The sequence below is a fragment of the Pleurodeles waltl genome, chromosome 3_1 (genome assembly GCF_031143425.1).
Source record: "Pleurodeles waltl isolate 20211129_DDA chromosome 3_1, aPleWal1.hap1.20221129, whole genome shotgun sequence".
In the NCBI taxonomy this organism is placed as follows: Eukaryota; Metazoa; Chordata; class Amphibia; order Caudata; family Salamandridae; genus Pleurodeles; species Pleurodeles waltl.
In genome coordinates this window covers 676,862,634-676,878,550 of record NC_090440.1, presented here as the reverse complement: position 1 = coordinate 676,878,550, position 15,917 = coordinate 676,862,634, and the positions used below count along the sequence as shown (strand labels likewise).

General features: G+C 40.4%; 1 protein-coding gene across 2 annotated transcripts in view; it reads right to left on the bottom strand.

Moving 5' to 3' along the window:
* Positions 1-15,917, bottom strand: part of LOC138284474 (protein phosphatase 1 regulatory subunit 12A-like) — a 409,508-nt gene that overhangs the window by 241,356 nt on the left and 152,235 nt on the right. For both annotated transcript variants that reach the window (XM_069223275.1, XM_069223274.1), the window contains exon 3: positions 11,757-11,875. In XM_069223275.1, coding sequence (XP_069079376.1) covers positions 11,757-11,875 — 119 coding nt within the window. The remainder of the gene's footprint in view (positions 1-11,756; positions 11,876-15,917) is intronic.

Genomic DNA, 15,917 nt, shown 5'->3' with positions numbered 1-15,917 from the left:
GATGGTCATGCTGATGTTTGAGAAGGATTCTGGATCCCAAGGGGGCGAGTGTAGTGCATGTTTTAAAATCCCTGTCAAGACACACCATTTAAGCGCATGGTTATAGCATCATAAATGTTTGTAGATTTCTCTATTTCCGTGGGTGGTTTGCCCATGACCAGGACACTGGTAGGCTAACACCCGCTGGTATGATGACTACTCAGAGCAGTCAACTTTTTTGATTCGCCCAGAACAGAGGTACACACAACCCTGGGACAGGAACGTTATCCTTCATCTCCTGGGGTTTTGGCAGGATAGCCATATTATGTTTTTTAACCAAAAGGAAATATCAGGAGGACCGGCAACGTTTTTAAGCCTTATCTCATTTAAAAGCATCTCAGATGTAAGGCCTTTAGATGTATCGGACAGGATGTTTACTCCAAAAGGAGTTACTTTTACAGTGTCTAGAAGGATGAAATCTAACAGCAGAATGCTACACTATCCAGCATTCACTGAGAGCTAGAAACGTATTGGTAAGAGGTCTGAAGTACTATAAGGACATGAAGGACCCCCAGGTACTAGTCAACTAATAACTGCCATCAAGCAACCATAAAAACGGTTTTTTTCTTCCTTACAATAGTAAGATGGGTCCCTTTGATCATGAGCATGGCTGGCACTGACATCTCTATTTTCGGAGCACATTTGATGGGGTGCTATGAATCCAATGCTTTTGTCTTCAAGAGGAGGCTTGGAAAATTACCCGAATGCTGAAGACTTGTGTTCAAACTCTACTTTTACTTTAAATCTGCACTGGGGTGATGTCACTGGCAATCAGTAAGCTTTAAACGTACATAATTAGAGCCTCCAGTCCATGGCATAAAATGTCCTACCTTGAGTGAAGAAAAGTTTAAATTCTACTAAGAACTCGGAGGAGAGGATTTTCCCACCTAGCTAGCAAGCAAACCTTTACCCTACTCAGGATAGGGAATTAGCTTCGTTGTACTGGAAAAGTATTTGTAAATGTGCATTTATTAATGATAAGGATAATGTTGTAAAACATAATGAGGATATGGTTGAAATGGATACTGGATATTTGAAAAAGAATCTTAAGAGTGGAATTTTTTTTTTTTTCTTTTCTTGAACAGGAGGGCCTCATAACCAGTATTACCAATAACAGCAAAAGAAGTAAAGGTCAATTCTAACATACCAAGACTGAGGAAGTGCTTTTCTTTGAGACCGTTTTTATATGGACTAACAGGATATGGATCGCTCTGTTCTTTTAAGAACTCATGGGACTTGTACTCCGTTATTTGTTATATGTTTGGTTATTGTGTTGCTGAGCAAAATAAATGAAAAAAGTTGTGTATAATCCTCACCTTTGTATCTTTAACAGAATTTGAACTTTCCTTTGTGGAAGCTAGGCAATTTTACATTCGCTTCTCAGATCAGGGGAATGACTAGAGGACAGCAACATCCAGATCAACTGTCTGAAATGGTACTGTTCTCTGGAAAAAATGTTGCATAAGGTATGCCCCATAGAAAAGGTTTGGAAAAGCCTATGTTTGGGTGCCCAACTTCTACTTCCTTTTACTCTCTTATTAGTCGTATGCCATTTGGAGGGCAAAGTATTGGTAGGACAACCTTATGCAGTGTTTTATCCAGGGAAGATGCAAGCAATCATTTAATGAGACATTGTTGTGTCCCTGTCTAATCTTGATACTGAACTGAGAGGTACAAAGACTCCAACAGAGGAAGACTCTATGTCAATGAATACTAAAGAAGATCCTTGGTGTGAAGAAAACTGTGAATAAAAAAAGTGAAAACCGATGTCAACCAGCAAACTAGAACATCAAGGAAGCCCATTTGCAGTGAGCAAATGCTCACAGCATGAGCACCTCTAGGACCTACTACCCTGATCAGAGAATGGCACAGGAAAGGTTGCCATTAATGTACAAGGACAGATGTGGATGAAAGCAAGGTCAGTAGTTAGTTATGTTGCAAGACAACACAAAGCGAAATTAAAAGCAAAGAAGAGGGATTAGGAAGACTAGCAGAGGATTTCTAAGTAAAAATGAGGTCAAGAACTTTTAGCCAGAGATGCAAGAGGAGATGATATCTACCTTAAGCAGAAAGAATAATTGTTCCAAAACACTCCTTCATAAAGTTGTTGACAGAAGGAAGCCTAGAGAACAGACACATCTTACGTCATCACCTACAGATAGGTTTACAGACTCTGTACTATGCATAGGGCGGAATCCCATTTGAAGGGGCATTTGTAAGTGCTTACAGATTTCTTCAGCTATATAGGCTTCTAAAATTTTCTCTGGTTAAGGAACCAAAGTTATAAGCCTTTATTGTTTAGCACAGAGGGTCCTTTCCCCTGCATGCTTTAAATAAGGGAATCACTACTGTGCTCTTAAACAAGTCTGGCACGGCATCCTGAGCAAAGTCTTGTTGAGGAGGCTCCCCAGAGAATTAATAATGACAGTAGCCAAATATTTTAAAATTGTCAGGTGGCAAAAATCTCACGACAAACAACAGATGCTCCTATGAAATGTAAAAGTGGGAGAGAATTTGCACATATTTGGGTCACATTCAAGTTTCTTTTTGGGTAATTTGAGTAACAGAATAAAAGAGTGGTCACCTTTCAACATAAATGTCAGGAAAGATTACACCTGGGGAAGCCCCGAAAGAGGAGAATTAGCCACTCAACATGCTGGTCTTCTCTTGAGGAGGAAGATTAAGGAGTGACTGATACAACCCCTAGGAGAGATAACTGAATGATTCATTTCTGATCCACAGCTACATAACTGAAGTAAACAAGGTTTACTGTGTGGAATGGCATTAAGATCAAGAGTGAGCAGCAAGTAGACATCAAGGGACATCTGGAATTTAACCAGGAAGAAAACATGCTAATCTATCATACACAGGAATAAATCAAAAGGGAGCATTAGCTAAACACATATTGGAGCATTACAGATCCCAGAGAGATCGATAAGGGAATGAAGGAGCCTCTAAGGAGTGGACAGAGTTAGCAAAGCTCACCCCAATGCAAACAGAGGGGGAGACCAATATTAGTAAACCTAAACACTTGAATGTGAAGTGACAGTTTAATAAAAAATCAAAAATATTTTGCAATTTCTTTGTGCCATTATCTATATTATATAATTTAGTTTTAAAAGATTCATCATCCTTCTCTTTTACAAGGGTTCATCCTTCTCTTTTAGAAGGGTTAACTGTAGACTGATCACTACACTCATTAATTAAATAACTGAGTAAAAAAAAAAACAAGGTGTTTTGAAAATGTGAATAAGCAGCATAAGAAGTGGTAGTCAAAACTCAATGTAGCAAGGTCATCATTTTGGGGGACAGAAATTCTAAGGAAAAAAAATAGGACAGGTTGGGATGTTTGAGCAATAATCAAAAAGGGATGGGATCTTGATCATACTGAATGGCCTGCAAGCAACCAACTCCATTCAGGTACAATCAGCAAAAGGGAGACTCACCACTGTAGACTTCAGCAGTGGCACTTAATCTGCCCTACTAGGATTCATACGGGAAGGTACAGCTCGAGAGGGATAAAGATAACATGACTACAGTCCACAGGCTGTCATCCAAACCAAACAATATCACTGAAAAGAACCAAAAGATGTTTACATGCAAATACTAAGTAAAAGAAGGGCAGAGTGATAAGACAGAGGGCACAACACAACATTGAAGATGAGGGTACAGAAGGAATCTCTGGACTGACAAACAATACTGTTTTATATTGAACAAACAGAATACCCTGCCTCCAGAGAATGATTTTGAAAACATAATGGTACTCACTATACATTTATGAATTTAAGGCAAACCAGGAATAAGTCAAGGTAACATAATCACCACTGTACATCAAAACACAGTTGGCCCCAGATGCAGCATCACTGAAACAAAAATAAAACAAGTTACTTACCACGTGTTCGATCTCTGATTAAGTACAATGCTAGCCATTGCCTAAAAAGCTGAAAGCTGTCACATTATTAACCAGTTTACACCATTTAAAAAGAACCAAACTCCAACCAATCAAGGAGGCACTCAGAGAACCCTGCCCCTCGAGGGTCAACATAGCTTCACTTTCTCGTCAAAAGTCTAAAAGTAATATACTAGAGGTATTTAAGAAGTGAGCCCAAATTGGAAAGGAGAGCGGGTCGCTGAAAGAATCTATCAAATTTGGAAAATCACTATGCACCTTTCTCCAGCAGTGAATATTTCATAGATTCGCAAGCTTGAATCAGAATATCAAGCATTAATCATAAAATGTTAAAGGAAAGGACTACATTTGAAATAGTGGTGGGAATCAGATGTAAAGATACAAAGGAAAAAGGGCTAACTTTTTTGAAAAAGATGTCCAAGAACTGATTGTCCCACTGCTGCATCATTTCTTACTGTCAATTTCAGACAGTAATGCTGGATAAATGTGTGTCTGCAGATATTTAGTAAGAGTACACCAGCAAACAGAGCACCTGAAGTGGTCATACTTCTTGTGGATTGTGCCTTATCTTCTCCGTCTAAAGGACGTCCAGCATTTTAATGGAAAAATTGTCAAATACTATGGCCACAAAGACCCAGCGCGGTTGTGTAGTGCATGTCTCTTTTTGGGTTGAGCGTAGGCTACTATAGGCTGATCAGATTTTCTGACTATCTTGGGCCTCAATACAAGGCTGCCGTGATGGTCAGACTGCCGCAACTGTGGCGGTCCGACCACCACATTACGAACCTGGTGGTCGAACCCCCAGGGAACCGCCATCACCACTAGGAACATGGTTCCTGATGGTCCGACAACGGTCTGAGTTGTGTTCAGTGCCAACTGGCTGATTACAACTCTACTTACCACAAACCTTTCCATGGTCTTTCCAGTCTGACCGCCATGGAAAGGCTGACAGTAAGCCACTGCTGGGGGGCTACAGTGGACACCCTGCATCCGTGCTTTTCAAACAGTGTGCATTCCGAGGGTGTTGGAGTGTTACCCTGTGCAACGGCATTGGTCTCTGCTCCATGCGGAGCCGAGAACAATGCCGCTGCACAGTTTCCACAGGGCTGACTGACGAAAACCTTGGTTTGGTTTCCACCAGTCAGTCCAATGAAAACCTTGTAGTGGGGCTGGTGGGGAGACTGCCAGCAACACTGCAGTCTCCTCATCGTGTGTCTGGCGGCCGGCTTGTCCAACCGCCAGACTTATAATGAGGCCCTTCGTTGTTTTGACATAACACCTGAGGCATCATCAAAAATCTATAGTAGGAAGTGCTCTCTCTTCTGCATCATTAGATATTTAAAAAAACAACTGCAGAACTGTAAGATGAAAGTCTAATGGTCCTTAGTATGAATGTCATCTCAGAACTGCTTCTATAGATCTTTAATGATAAAAGCTTGAATTTCACTAACTCTTCTTGCAGATGTTAAAGTCAGCAACGGAGCCCTCTTCCAGGATAGGTACTGCAAATCTGATTTATGTATTGGCTTGACCAGCTCATCATTAACTGAGAAAGAACTGTATTCAGCTGCGGTGAAACTGGTGGTCTTTTAACTGACAAACTCTAAATGGGCACTTGGGGAATTTTTCAATGACTACCAGTGTTGCTTTTGCCATACCATAGACAGAAACATATGTTCTGTTCATTGTTAAAGCCGGGGCTTCAGCCAAGATCGTTCTGCAGTCCTAATTTTCAGCAGGTGGAACTTGTATTGATAAATTTAATGATTTCAGGTTGGGAGGAAGAACTTGGCCTTTGTTAATTGTTAGAAGATTGCTCACTAGTCTGAGTGGAATATGTAGCTTCTTCTGTCGGAGAAGTAGCTCTGTCTACCAATATTATCTGGGTCATTTGTTTAACTTTGCCCAAAACCTTTGGTATCATGGGAAGTGGGGGGGGGGGGAATATAACTGAAGATCCCTTCCCATGCAATCAGAAAGGTATTTCCTCACAACCCCCTTTTTTAAACATACCTGCTTGCACAGAACAGACATTTGTGGTTGTCACTGATCACAAACAAGTTTAAGTTTTGTTTTTCCCTGCGATTAAATATGGGTATTAACTGGTGTTGTTCTAGTCCCCATTTGGTACATTCCTTCAATGCCCTGCTAAGAACGTCTGATGCTTGATTGTTGACTCCAGTAACACATTCAGTTTTTAGTGTAATCTGGTGATGAACAGTCAATTTCCAAATCTTCTGCACTTCCTTTGACAGCAGGTGATCTTGTTCCTCCTTGCTTGTTTATATAGTACATGGCTATCATGTTTTCTGCACCGATCAGTACAGAATCACCTTTTATTCTGGGGAGGAGAGGCAATCTCTTAACTCCAGAAGACTGATGTGCAGGTGAATTTCTTGTAATGACCATCTTCCACTGACTCCCACACCTGGAGTTGTGCTCTTCAACCTTCCAGGGGCGTGCCGGAGGTCATTACAAACTGGGGTGCTGAGTCCAGAAATATCAGACCCACTGATATTGTTCTTTGATTGTACCTACCAATATAATGCAGTTCTCATCTTGGAAATGATTTTGATTATTCCGTAAAAGGAGCCTTGGGCTTTGCACCAGTTGATTGCATAGTTTTTCCTGAAATGGTTTTATGTGAAGACCACAAAGAGGGATTTATGGAACTGAAGAGGCATACTGAATCACTCCTTTTCAAAGCTTGTTGGTTACGTCTTTATATCTGGTAGGGAAGGCTTTGGACTCCACCCTATCCAGAATAGCTCCTAGATGCCATTTTGAGGAGGGGGGTTTCTAGTGGTTTGATAGTGGTGGGGACATGCAGGGAAGAAAAATCTACTTAAAGAGACCCGCAGTTTGGACAGACAGCCTTCTGAGCAAGTAATGCATGATCAGTTAATTTCCCAAGTTGCACTTTGGGGGCATTTAAACCGTTTAAGAATTTTGATTGTTTTGTGTGTTAACACTGACTTAAAATCAGGAATTTTAATCTGTTGCATGAGCAAATTGTTTTTGTAGCTAATTTGCGCTTTTGGGGGGGGGGGGGGGGGGGGGAGGGAGTGTGTTGTGGGTTAATATAACCTAAAAGGCATTTTTATCTACTTCCCAGTCTGCAGACTGCAAAGAGATTTGTGATTTTTACAACTTTCAGCCACCAGTTTTCCTCCTGTCAGTCACCATTAGCCGCCATTTTGAGGATCATGCGTTCTAGTAGTTTGGGAGTGGAGAGGGGAGGAGGGCACGGAGCCTTTTTAGGGAGATCAACAGCATGCATACCCCCAAAGGCTTATCCATCTGCACCCAGCGCCAGCCATGCTGCCAATTTTAAACTAGAATCATTTCCATTAGTATATTAATCTCAACAACTTAAACAATAATGCAGGAAAAGACAGTTTAACTTAGAACTGGAAGCTCTTCACACTGAATACTTCTACACTGTATCTTGTCTTAAATATTGAGTAAATTTCATATTTGAAACAAGGAACATCATAAGAAGAATAGGAGGTTCTAAATCTACTAACATTCTGAGCAGCCTGATCAATGTATGCTCACCTCCAAAGCAAGCAACATACATTTTTAATTTCTTAACAAATAAAAAGGTTGATTTAATGGTTATTGGAATAAAGGCCTGTACTTCACTGGATGTAAACTGTCCTATGGATCCTCTGTGAAGCAGCAAAAGATCTCTAATTATAACAGATGAAGCTGTTAAAGAGACTTTCAGCAAGGTGGATTTTGAGGAGGTCTTTGAATGACTTCTATAGTGCGCCCATTCCGCACTAAGTCCAGGACCCACTGATCAGTAGTAATAGTAATCAACAGTTTTGTAGATGATGATGCTGTTGACAATACGGTCATCGTCTTTGTCTTCAATGATGATGCTACTGTTGTCGTTCTAGATGTAGTGGCTGCAGTAGTAGACGGTGTGGAAGTGTATCTCATTAACAATTTCTCCATCAAAGATGTTTTTTTCAATGACAAGGAGTATGATGAGTCTTTCTTACAGTTTTAAAAAAATCAAGAGATTGTACCTTTAGGGAAAGTGTTGAAGGCTCAGATTAGGGTCTTTCAGGCTTTGATGGTGATAAATCTTTTTTCTTAGAATTTCCAGAACATCTAAGGCAGGTCCTCATTCCTCTGATTGCTCTTATTATGCCCTCCCTACACTTTAGTAGCAGGATCTGCAGAGGAACCTCTATCTGAGAAACATTCTCTCTTGCAGGCCTTCTTAACAGATTTGATGTACCTTCCTGTTTATCACCTGAAGAGGGGTTTTCTTTAGCCTTACCTTCTGAAGCCATATTAATAATCTGCTTTCTCTGACCTGAGTTTTAGCGGAAAAGATACAACAGTACTTACAATACTTGGTCTCATGCTTTGGATAAAGACAGTAGAGGCACTACCTGTGAGGATCATCAGAGTTAAGCCTTAGCTTGCCACAAGAACTACAAGGTCTGAAAATACATTTTTTAGAAGTGTCTGACGTGTGTCTGTCAGAACACAACACCAAAATGATGTTACTATTTGATGTTTGTTGTAGATAGCTCAATGTGAGGCCAAAAATTGAAATCAATCTCACTTTGAGAGAAACAAACTGAGGGGAAGGGTGTTTTCGGAGCTGCTCTCTGATTGATTAGAATTTGGTTGAATTAGTTACAAATTTGAACTTTTCGAAGCGAGGTCCAACATTGTACTGCCTCCCACTTACTATGATTAACACAGACGCCTAGCCTGGCGATTAGAATGATTCAAGCATGTGAATCGCTAAAAGATTCAATGCTGGAGAATAAGAGAACAGACCCTATTATACCAAAACCCCAACAGGAGTACAAGCGTGCACCATTCACAAATCATTTTGGAAGTATTGATATTTCTACAAATGATGTATATTTGCTTTCTCTCATTGCTGCTTCCCATATAAGGATGAGAAGAAAGGTCTTAAAATTAGCTTGGTATAGCCCATGGTCAGTATGGACACACCTTACACAAGGAGGCATGGAATGTATGCAGCTGCGGACAAGAGTGTGACCTTCAATAGTTATTTCTACCTCTCCTCCTCACAGCGGACAACAGTTTGACAACAGTCATGAGTCTGGGTGTATACAAAGCAAGTCTCGGGGTGTGCTGGCACATAAGGGGTCTGTAATCATGCAGGAAGCTCATTAAGCAGACCTGGAAAGGGCCCTAGCAGCATTAGAAGTTCCCTATGATATGACAAAGGAAGTAATTGCTGGGGCAGAGGAAATTTTCTGATGGTAGGTTGTCAATCGGAAGACCAAAAGTGTAGCATGTGGAAAAGATTTCCACCAGAATATAGAGGGCTTCTAAGTTTGGGGTGGAGGGGCGAGGAAGGGGAGGTGAAAGTGCCTCATCAAACTAACACTGTGACCCATGGGTACTGGGACGTGCCTCATGCAGCAGACTGGAAAGAAATTTCATGCATATAAAGCTTTTTCGGATGCATATAAAGCTCTTTCAGAAAAGGTGGGTTAAAGTGCATACAAAAATCCCTCAGCTAACTGGAAAAAGGTTTTTTCCCCTCAGTAGAGCACTGCCTCTATAAAGAGAAGAAACACTTTCTCGACTGACTCGGAAATCACTACATCCATTCTGCCAAAAGAGCAAAGATCGAGCCTCTCTTTGCGAAGGGGGGCACTCTTTGGACCCCAGGGAAGACAAGACAGCCTTGGATGCTGAGCAAGGTGTCACATGAGCCTCTAGAAAACGGCCATTACAGCAAATTGAATGTTCTGTCTCAGCAGCACAGGAAAATGAATGGGCAGCGAAAGAAGCCGAGGTACTCCTAATGAAGGGGCATCAAACAGGGTATAATGCCACTGCTGCGAGTCAAGAACAGGATTGGTCCCCAACATGAAACATCCAGGGTGCAACGCTCCTATGTTAGCATCCAACCAAACACTAAAGAGGAAAACCTGATCTTGTTTGGGATACTCAGGCATACTGACTGGCTCCTTGCTTTAACACCTAACTGGCTGTTGAATTTAGCAAGGGATTTCATTAGCTTAAATTTTTTGTGCTGTAGCGTACATGCCTAGGTATATTTTCGGTATTTTTTTTTTCAAAACGTTTTATTGTTTTCTCAAAAAATAAAGAATTAAAGTGAGAATAAAGAACAATCCACTTGACTATGTGGTTATTGCACAATGCCGGAAGATATATTGTTCAGTATCTGTACAGAAAATATCAAGTATCGACATCAGGAGTTTTCCCAACATACTCCAGCAACAGAAAAACAACTTCCTAAGAATATTTTAGGTATGTTTACAAAGCTGAGGGGGTCTTTTTGGTTTTTAGTGGTGGCTGGGCTCCAATTTGAGTTTGGGAATTAAGGCCCAACTGCAGTACAAAAGGGTTTGTTGGAAGACTTAAGCTGACATTAGTGGTGGCTCAAGTTAGGCAAAATAGTGCCTGAAAGACGGGACACAATGCGGACATGAGTCAGGCCACCATAGCAGGTGTCCACAGACAATGCTCCAAAAACCATGTGCAATACTATCCAGTTAATCTCAAATATGTTTTGCATTGATAACACAAACCAGACAAAATATACAACTACCAAACTCTTCATGGGGCCCTGTCATGCAGCCAGCTGTGCCACCCCCTAAGCCTCAAACACATATGGACGTGTTTAAAAAAACAAAATCCCAGAATTCCACACAGGAGCATGGGTATAAGGGTCACAATCCTATACATAATGGGTAAGATCTACTGTCCATAAATCCCAACTTCTCTTTTTCTTTGAGTTTGCTGTCCTCTACTCCCACCCTTGGTCATCTCCAGTGCTTCCTGAGCTTCGAGCTTTCCTCAATTGGTCTTATGAGTCTTTTTCTTTTCCTGGTTCGAAAGATTTGCTGTGATTGAGTTTATTCCAGAACCACCCACGCCTCCACACTTCTTTTCGCTAACGCTCATCTGATGATTGTCTTTTTAAGTATACCTTCTAGTGTTGGCTCTGACGCTGGTCTCCCTCAAATTCCACACCAATATTGCTGATGTCCAGTTTCCCTTAAATGTACAGCTAATCTTCTTCACCTGCTTTCTTACTGCTTTTCTCGTGTATATTGTTTCACACCAGTCTGCATCACCTTGATGTTAGGTCTCCCCCTGAAATCCCAAATGTTCCAACGTCACCTAAACATCTAAGTCTATTCCATCCACACACATGACCATATCCAGGCCTTAGTTGTTTCTTAAAACTAGTTTCTTTCAACCATCTCCACTCTCAAACCGGTCTTAATGGTTCTTTAGGTCAACGTTCAGTAATAGCATTCTTATGATAATTGATCTTTTCCACACCAAAACTTCTGTTCATCGATTGGCTCCACTACTGCTTCCCTAATGCACCGTCAGACTCCTTTTCCTTCACACCTTCCACCACAAACTGTTGTACTGCTCTAACTCACTTCTCAATTTACTCTGGGTTTTTATTTGGCCTCCTAGTTAAACACGGAGATGTAGGCCTATATATTTTAATGTCCAAATCTGTGGGTCTGCGTTTGTTTTAGAAAATGACTTGGGAGAGTACCCTTTCATTCGTACTCTGCTTTGAATGTCATCACTCACACACCCACTCTCCTCTCCCAATGTCTGTATCTTCCCCTGTTCAAGTGCACTATAATGCTTAACTGTATCAACAGTGACCCCGCTCCACCCTCAACAGTACTATACTTTGCTCTCTGCCTATCCAGACAGCTCATGTTTCTTTAATATTTACAGGAGTCCAGAAACCAATTCAAAATGAACCAGTCTGGTATTTCCTGATGCGCATTCCCTGGCTCACCCTGGTTTTTGATCTCCGCTTTCAGCAGCTTTTCCATAGCATTTTCGTGGGCCACATCCAGGGGCAGCTCCCCCTCACTGTTGACAGATGCAATGTTGGCGCCATGCTTCAGAAGATACCTTGCAGGAATTAAAGAGGATGCATGAGTCTTAGGGTACTGAGAACGATAGAAGCATGTGGGAACAAGAGGAAAGGACAACGTGGGGTACTTCTGTGAAGAATACATCATACTTTTGAAAACAATACAGTGCATTTTTACATTCTGCAGTGAGCATCTTAAAATATTCCTTTGTAAAGGTACATATCTGACCAACACATTGATCTTTTTTTCTAATTCTTCAACATTTTGGCAATCTTCCCTCAGAATTGTCCAAAAAAACTGAAACACTGCTTAGAATCAACATGTCAGATATTAACAATTTAAAAACGTGTTTATGTTAAAAACTAAATTAAACTAGTTATAATAGGTATCATGTATTCTTGAACAAACATGAAAATATAACAGTCACTATAACATAAAATATAGTTTATTTCCATAAACAGGCCACTTTTAAAAACCATAAGAAAATTAAATAATTGTATATTTAATCTAGATTATTAAACTGCTTGATATGAAGACAGTGAAGCTTCCAGATTTCCTTAATTCATAACAGTTTGGGATACAATGGCCTTACGTCCATGGGTAAAGGTAAATTAACGTAAATTCCACAGAGTCAATATGACATGCAAACCCTATCATCTGAGAGAAATTAGGCTATGCTCCCCTAGGTGGCCGAATTGCATGTGATCCCTATATTCAGTTTTAACAATTCAGGCCTCAAAACTATGTATTTAAGTGGGATTGAAGAGAGTGGATGTAACCTCTACACAGCATTGCTTATCGATAACAAGCATGTTACACAAATGTGCCACCGCTCATCCTTTCTCCGATCACCCCATTACAGTTTTCAACATGGAGCTTTTTTCACTGAGTGGAAGCCCCACTGATTACAATGTCCTTACATGCATATTTATCAGCAATCACGCACACCTCATAAAGGAACATTTTACACATTGGCCTGCTGAAGCTCTACAAGTTAAAAAAAACACTGCTTGAATAATTTCAGTTTATCCCTCTCCCCCTGCTCCGAAATTAGTCATACTAGCCTTGGTTTTGCATACGTAGGACCACTACGTCCAAATTAAGGCGTAAATAATGTTTGCTATTTGCTCAGCTTCTAAATAAAATTCCCCAGGGCAATGATCGCACCCTGCCTTCCAATAACCAAATTGGATCTCCATGAAGATCCAAATAAATAATTGTTTGTATACACATCCTCCTAAAAAGACAACAAGTTCACTCATACTTTACCCCTTACGTTTTGTTGACACAGGGAAGCATAGGCAGGCACACAACATGTAATCCAACTCCTAAAAGTAAAATACTGCACTCAAACATCAGTGTACTGATAAACAATCAAACCCCAGAACCACCAAAAAAAACACTAACCTCTTGCAATGAAAAGGACAATTTTTCAATGAACACAATGTTTTAAAAATAATTTCATGCACACAAACACGCCAGAATTATTGGTGAAAACCTACCTATCAGGCCCCATCTGACTTTATAAATACGTCTGGGGAAGAAAAGGCTGATTTAGCACCCATTATTGTTCCACCCAACTGAAGCCTATCTTTAATCTATTATTCTGTCTACAATGAACATGAAAAGCACTAGATTAAAAATCACCAAGTTCATCTTAAGAATTATATCTATATTAGCAAGATGCTCACTTCCATCAGAGGGCTTTGTAAAGGGGTGTCATATTCATCTACTGCCCTGACACAAAACTCTGAAAATCCAGAAATGAATGTGGATTTGGGTGGCTAATGTACACCGATCCTAATAGGCATTACAACTGTGGAACCTAGCAGCAAGGATCATTACAGAAGCAGACTTAATTCGGTAGCATACGGACCGAACATTGGGGTGCAGGGTACTATGAGATCTTCCATAAATGAAACATAACAGGGCAACAAATAGCTACCTCACAGTCCCACCAAAACAGTATTGAAGATAAGGCATGAGCGAAAAAACCAACCTACCCCCGTTTGAGTAACTAATAAATTCTGATACATCATAGCACTTATTCAGGCAATGAAAACAGATTCTAGGGCCCCGTATTGAAAAGTCAGGTGGGAAGCTCCTTGGAAATGGATATGAACATGAGCAAAGTCCAACACAAAGAGATGCACTTTAGATCACGTGTGAGTAGCATGGCATCCCGGTGAAACGAAGACATTACTACCCTAATGGAGCCGCAGACTGCTGAACTGTTGAAAGCATACAAAATAAAATAATACAAGGCTTACAAAATAAAATAATACTCCATTACCATGCTGTTATTGCCCTAAATAACAGTAGTTAAGAGGGACGAACGGCTTTCAAAAGCATATTGGGATATCCGATCTTGATAACCCTGAATAAACTGAATTCTCAAGGACATGATCGAGCACTATGTCAGCAATGTCTCAAAACCACAACAGCAAAAATGTTGGAATACACTACCGCTCAAATGGCATCAGAAAATATGAGTGCTGTTATAAATCAATCACTGGTAAAGCCAATAAGTTTGGCCTTCACAAGGTTTTGCAATGGTTACTTTTTGATAATTTTCTTTAATTGCAAACATATGCCAAAAAATAAAAAAGGAAACAAGTAAAGGTGCTGCCAACTAAACATGGCTACGTTAAGTATGGAACATATTTTATAAATTTAAAAAAAAAATCACAGTTTTACGAATCATTTTTTTAACAACTTTATTTTAATTTCCAAAGATAATGATTAGGTACGGGGAGAACACTCAAGAGATAACCCAGTGGCATTCTGTAGCTTACAGAGGGATAAACAAGACCGTGACTATACCTAATACATTCTCTCAATAGTAGCAAGGGAACCAACAATGTGAACTGCATCAGGGCTAAAGACGCCAATACATTCGGTTAGCGGGCAGCTTCCTCCATTTTATCATCATCGTCCCCATGCGACAAGTCACAGACGCCGGAGCTACGCAGGATCTGAGGTATCATCATTGTTGCAACCACCACCCTGTTTTCCTGCCTTACGTATGTCCTAAAGAGGCACCAAACCATGTCAAATTTATTCATTCTGTCCTGGATCAAGGCGGAAAGTTTCTTTATTGCATATTTGGTCCATGCCTCCTCACACCATGTTTGAATGCAAAAAAAACTCTTTTGCTTTTTGTGTCTCTCCTTCGCGCTCACACTCATGGCGGCTGTGACACATTGAATCGGCTTGCTTATGTCAACCGTTTTACTTTTCATTTTCAATTTATGTGCAAGAAAAGTCCATTTAGGAATTTACAACTCTAATTGCTTTAACTCGAGCACACGCGAGACCCATTACATTGCAAATGCTTATTTTTGAAAGCCGGGGACACCCAGCCTAATCGATTTCTATGATTTAGACTTCAAAACAATGTTAAAAAATATAGAAACAAGAATACACCAAACAAATTCTCAAATACTGAAAAAGTTTTCCAATTTTCGGTTCTGCTTTATTTGTACATACTTCAATTTATCAATTTTAATATTATTTATTTTTGTAAAAACAGCCACTGACCCAAAACGTCCCCTCCTAGTAGGAGTACGCCCCCATAGAAGTCCTCTGACCACAGGTTAAGGACCACTGGTATAGAGTAATAATGATGTAAGACAGTTTGGATCTCCGCTATAGTTGTAACTGGCTTTCATCTGTTGTATGGCCTTTTATGTGGTTTAGCAGCCTACCGGAGTATATTTGCTAATAATAATCTGTATGCTTTATCACGCTTTTCGTAATAAGTATGATTAACATATAGGAGTGTCAGGCTTCTTTCATTTGGTGGTGTATTAATTCACTCCATATGCTGAGCAGGTCTCTCATTGCTCTGGCAGAACTTCCCTGTTTGTGTTTCAACGCAGCTTGGAAGCTGTAGTTCTAGATCCGCCCTGGTCAGCGTAACTAGTCGTTTGAGTGTTGCAATGTGATAAATTAAGTTTCCCCTAAACATTGCCTTGACTGCATTCCACATAGTGGAGGGAATTACCTTGCCATTGTGTTTTCTGCAAAATAGTGTTCGATCATATCTTTGATGCTGCCCCAAAGGGTTGGGTCTCTTA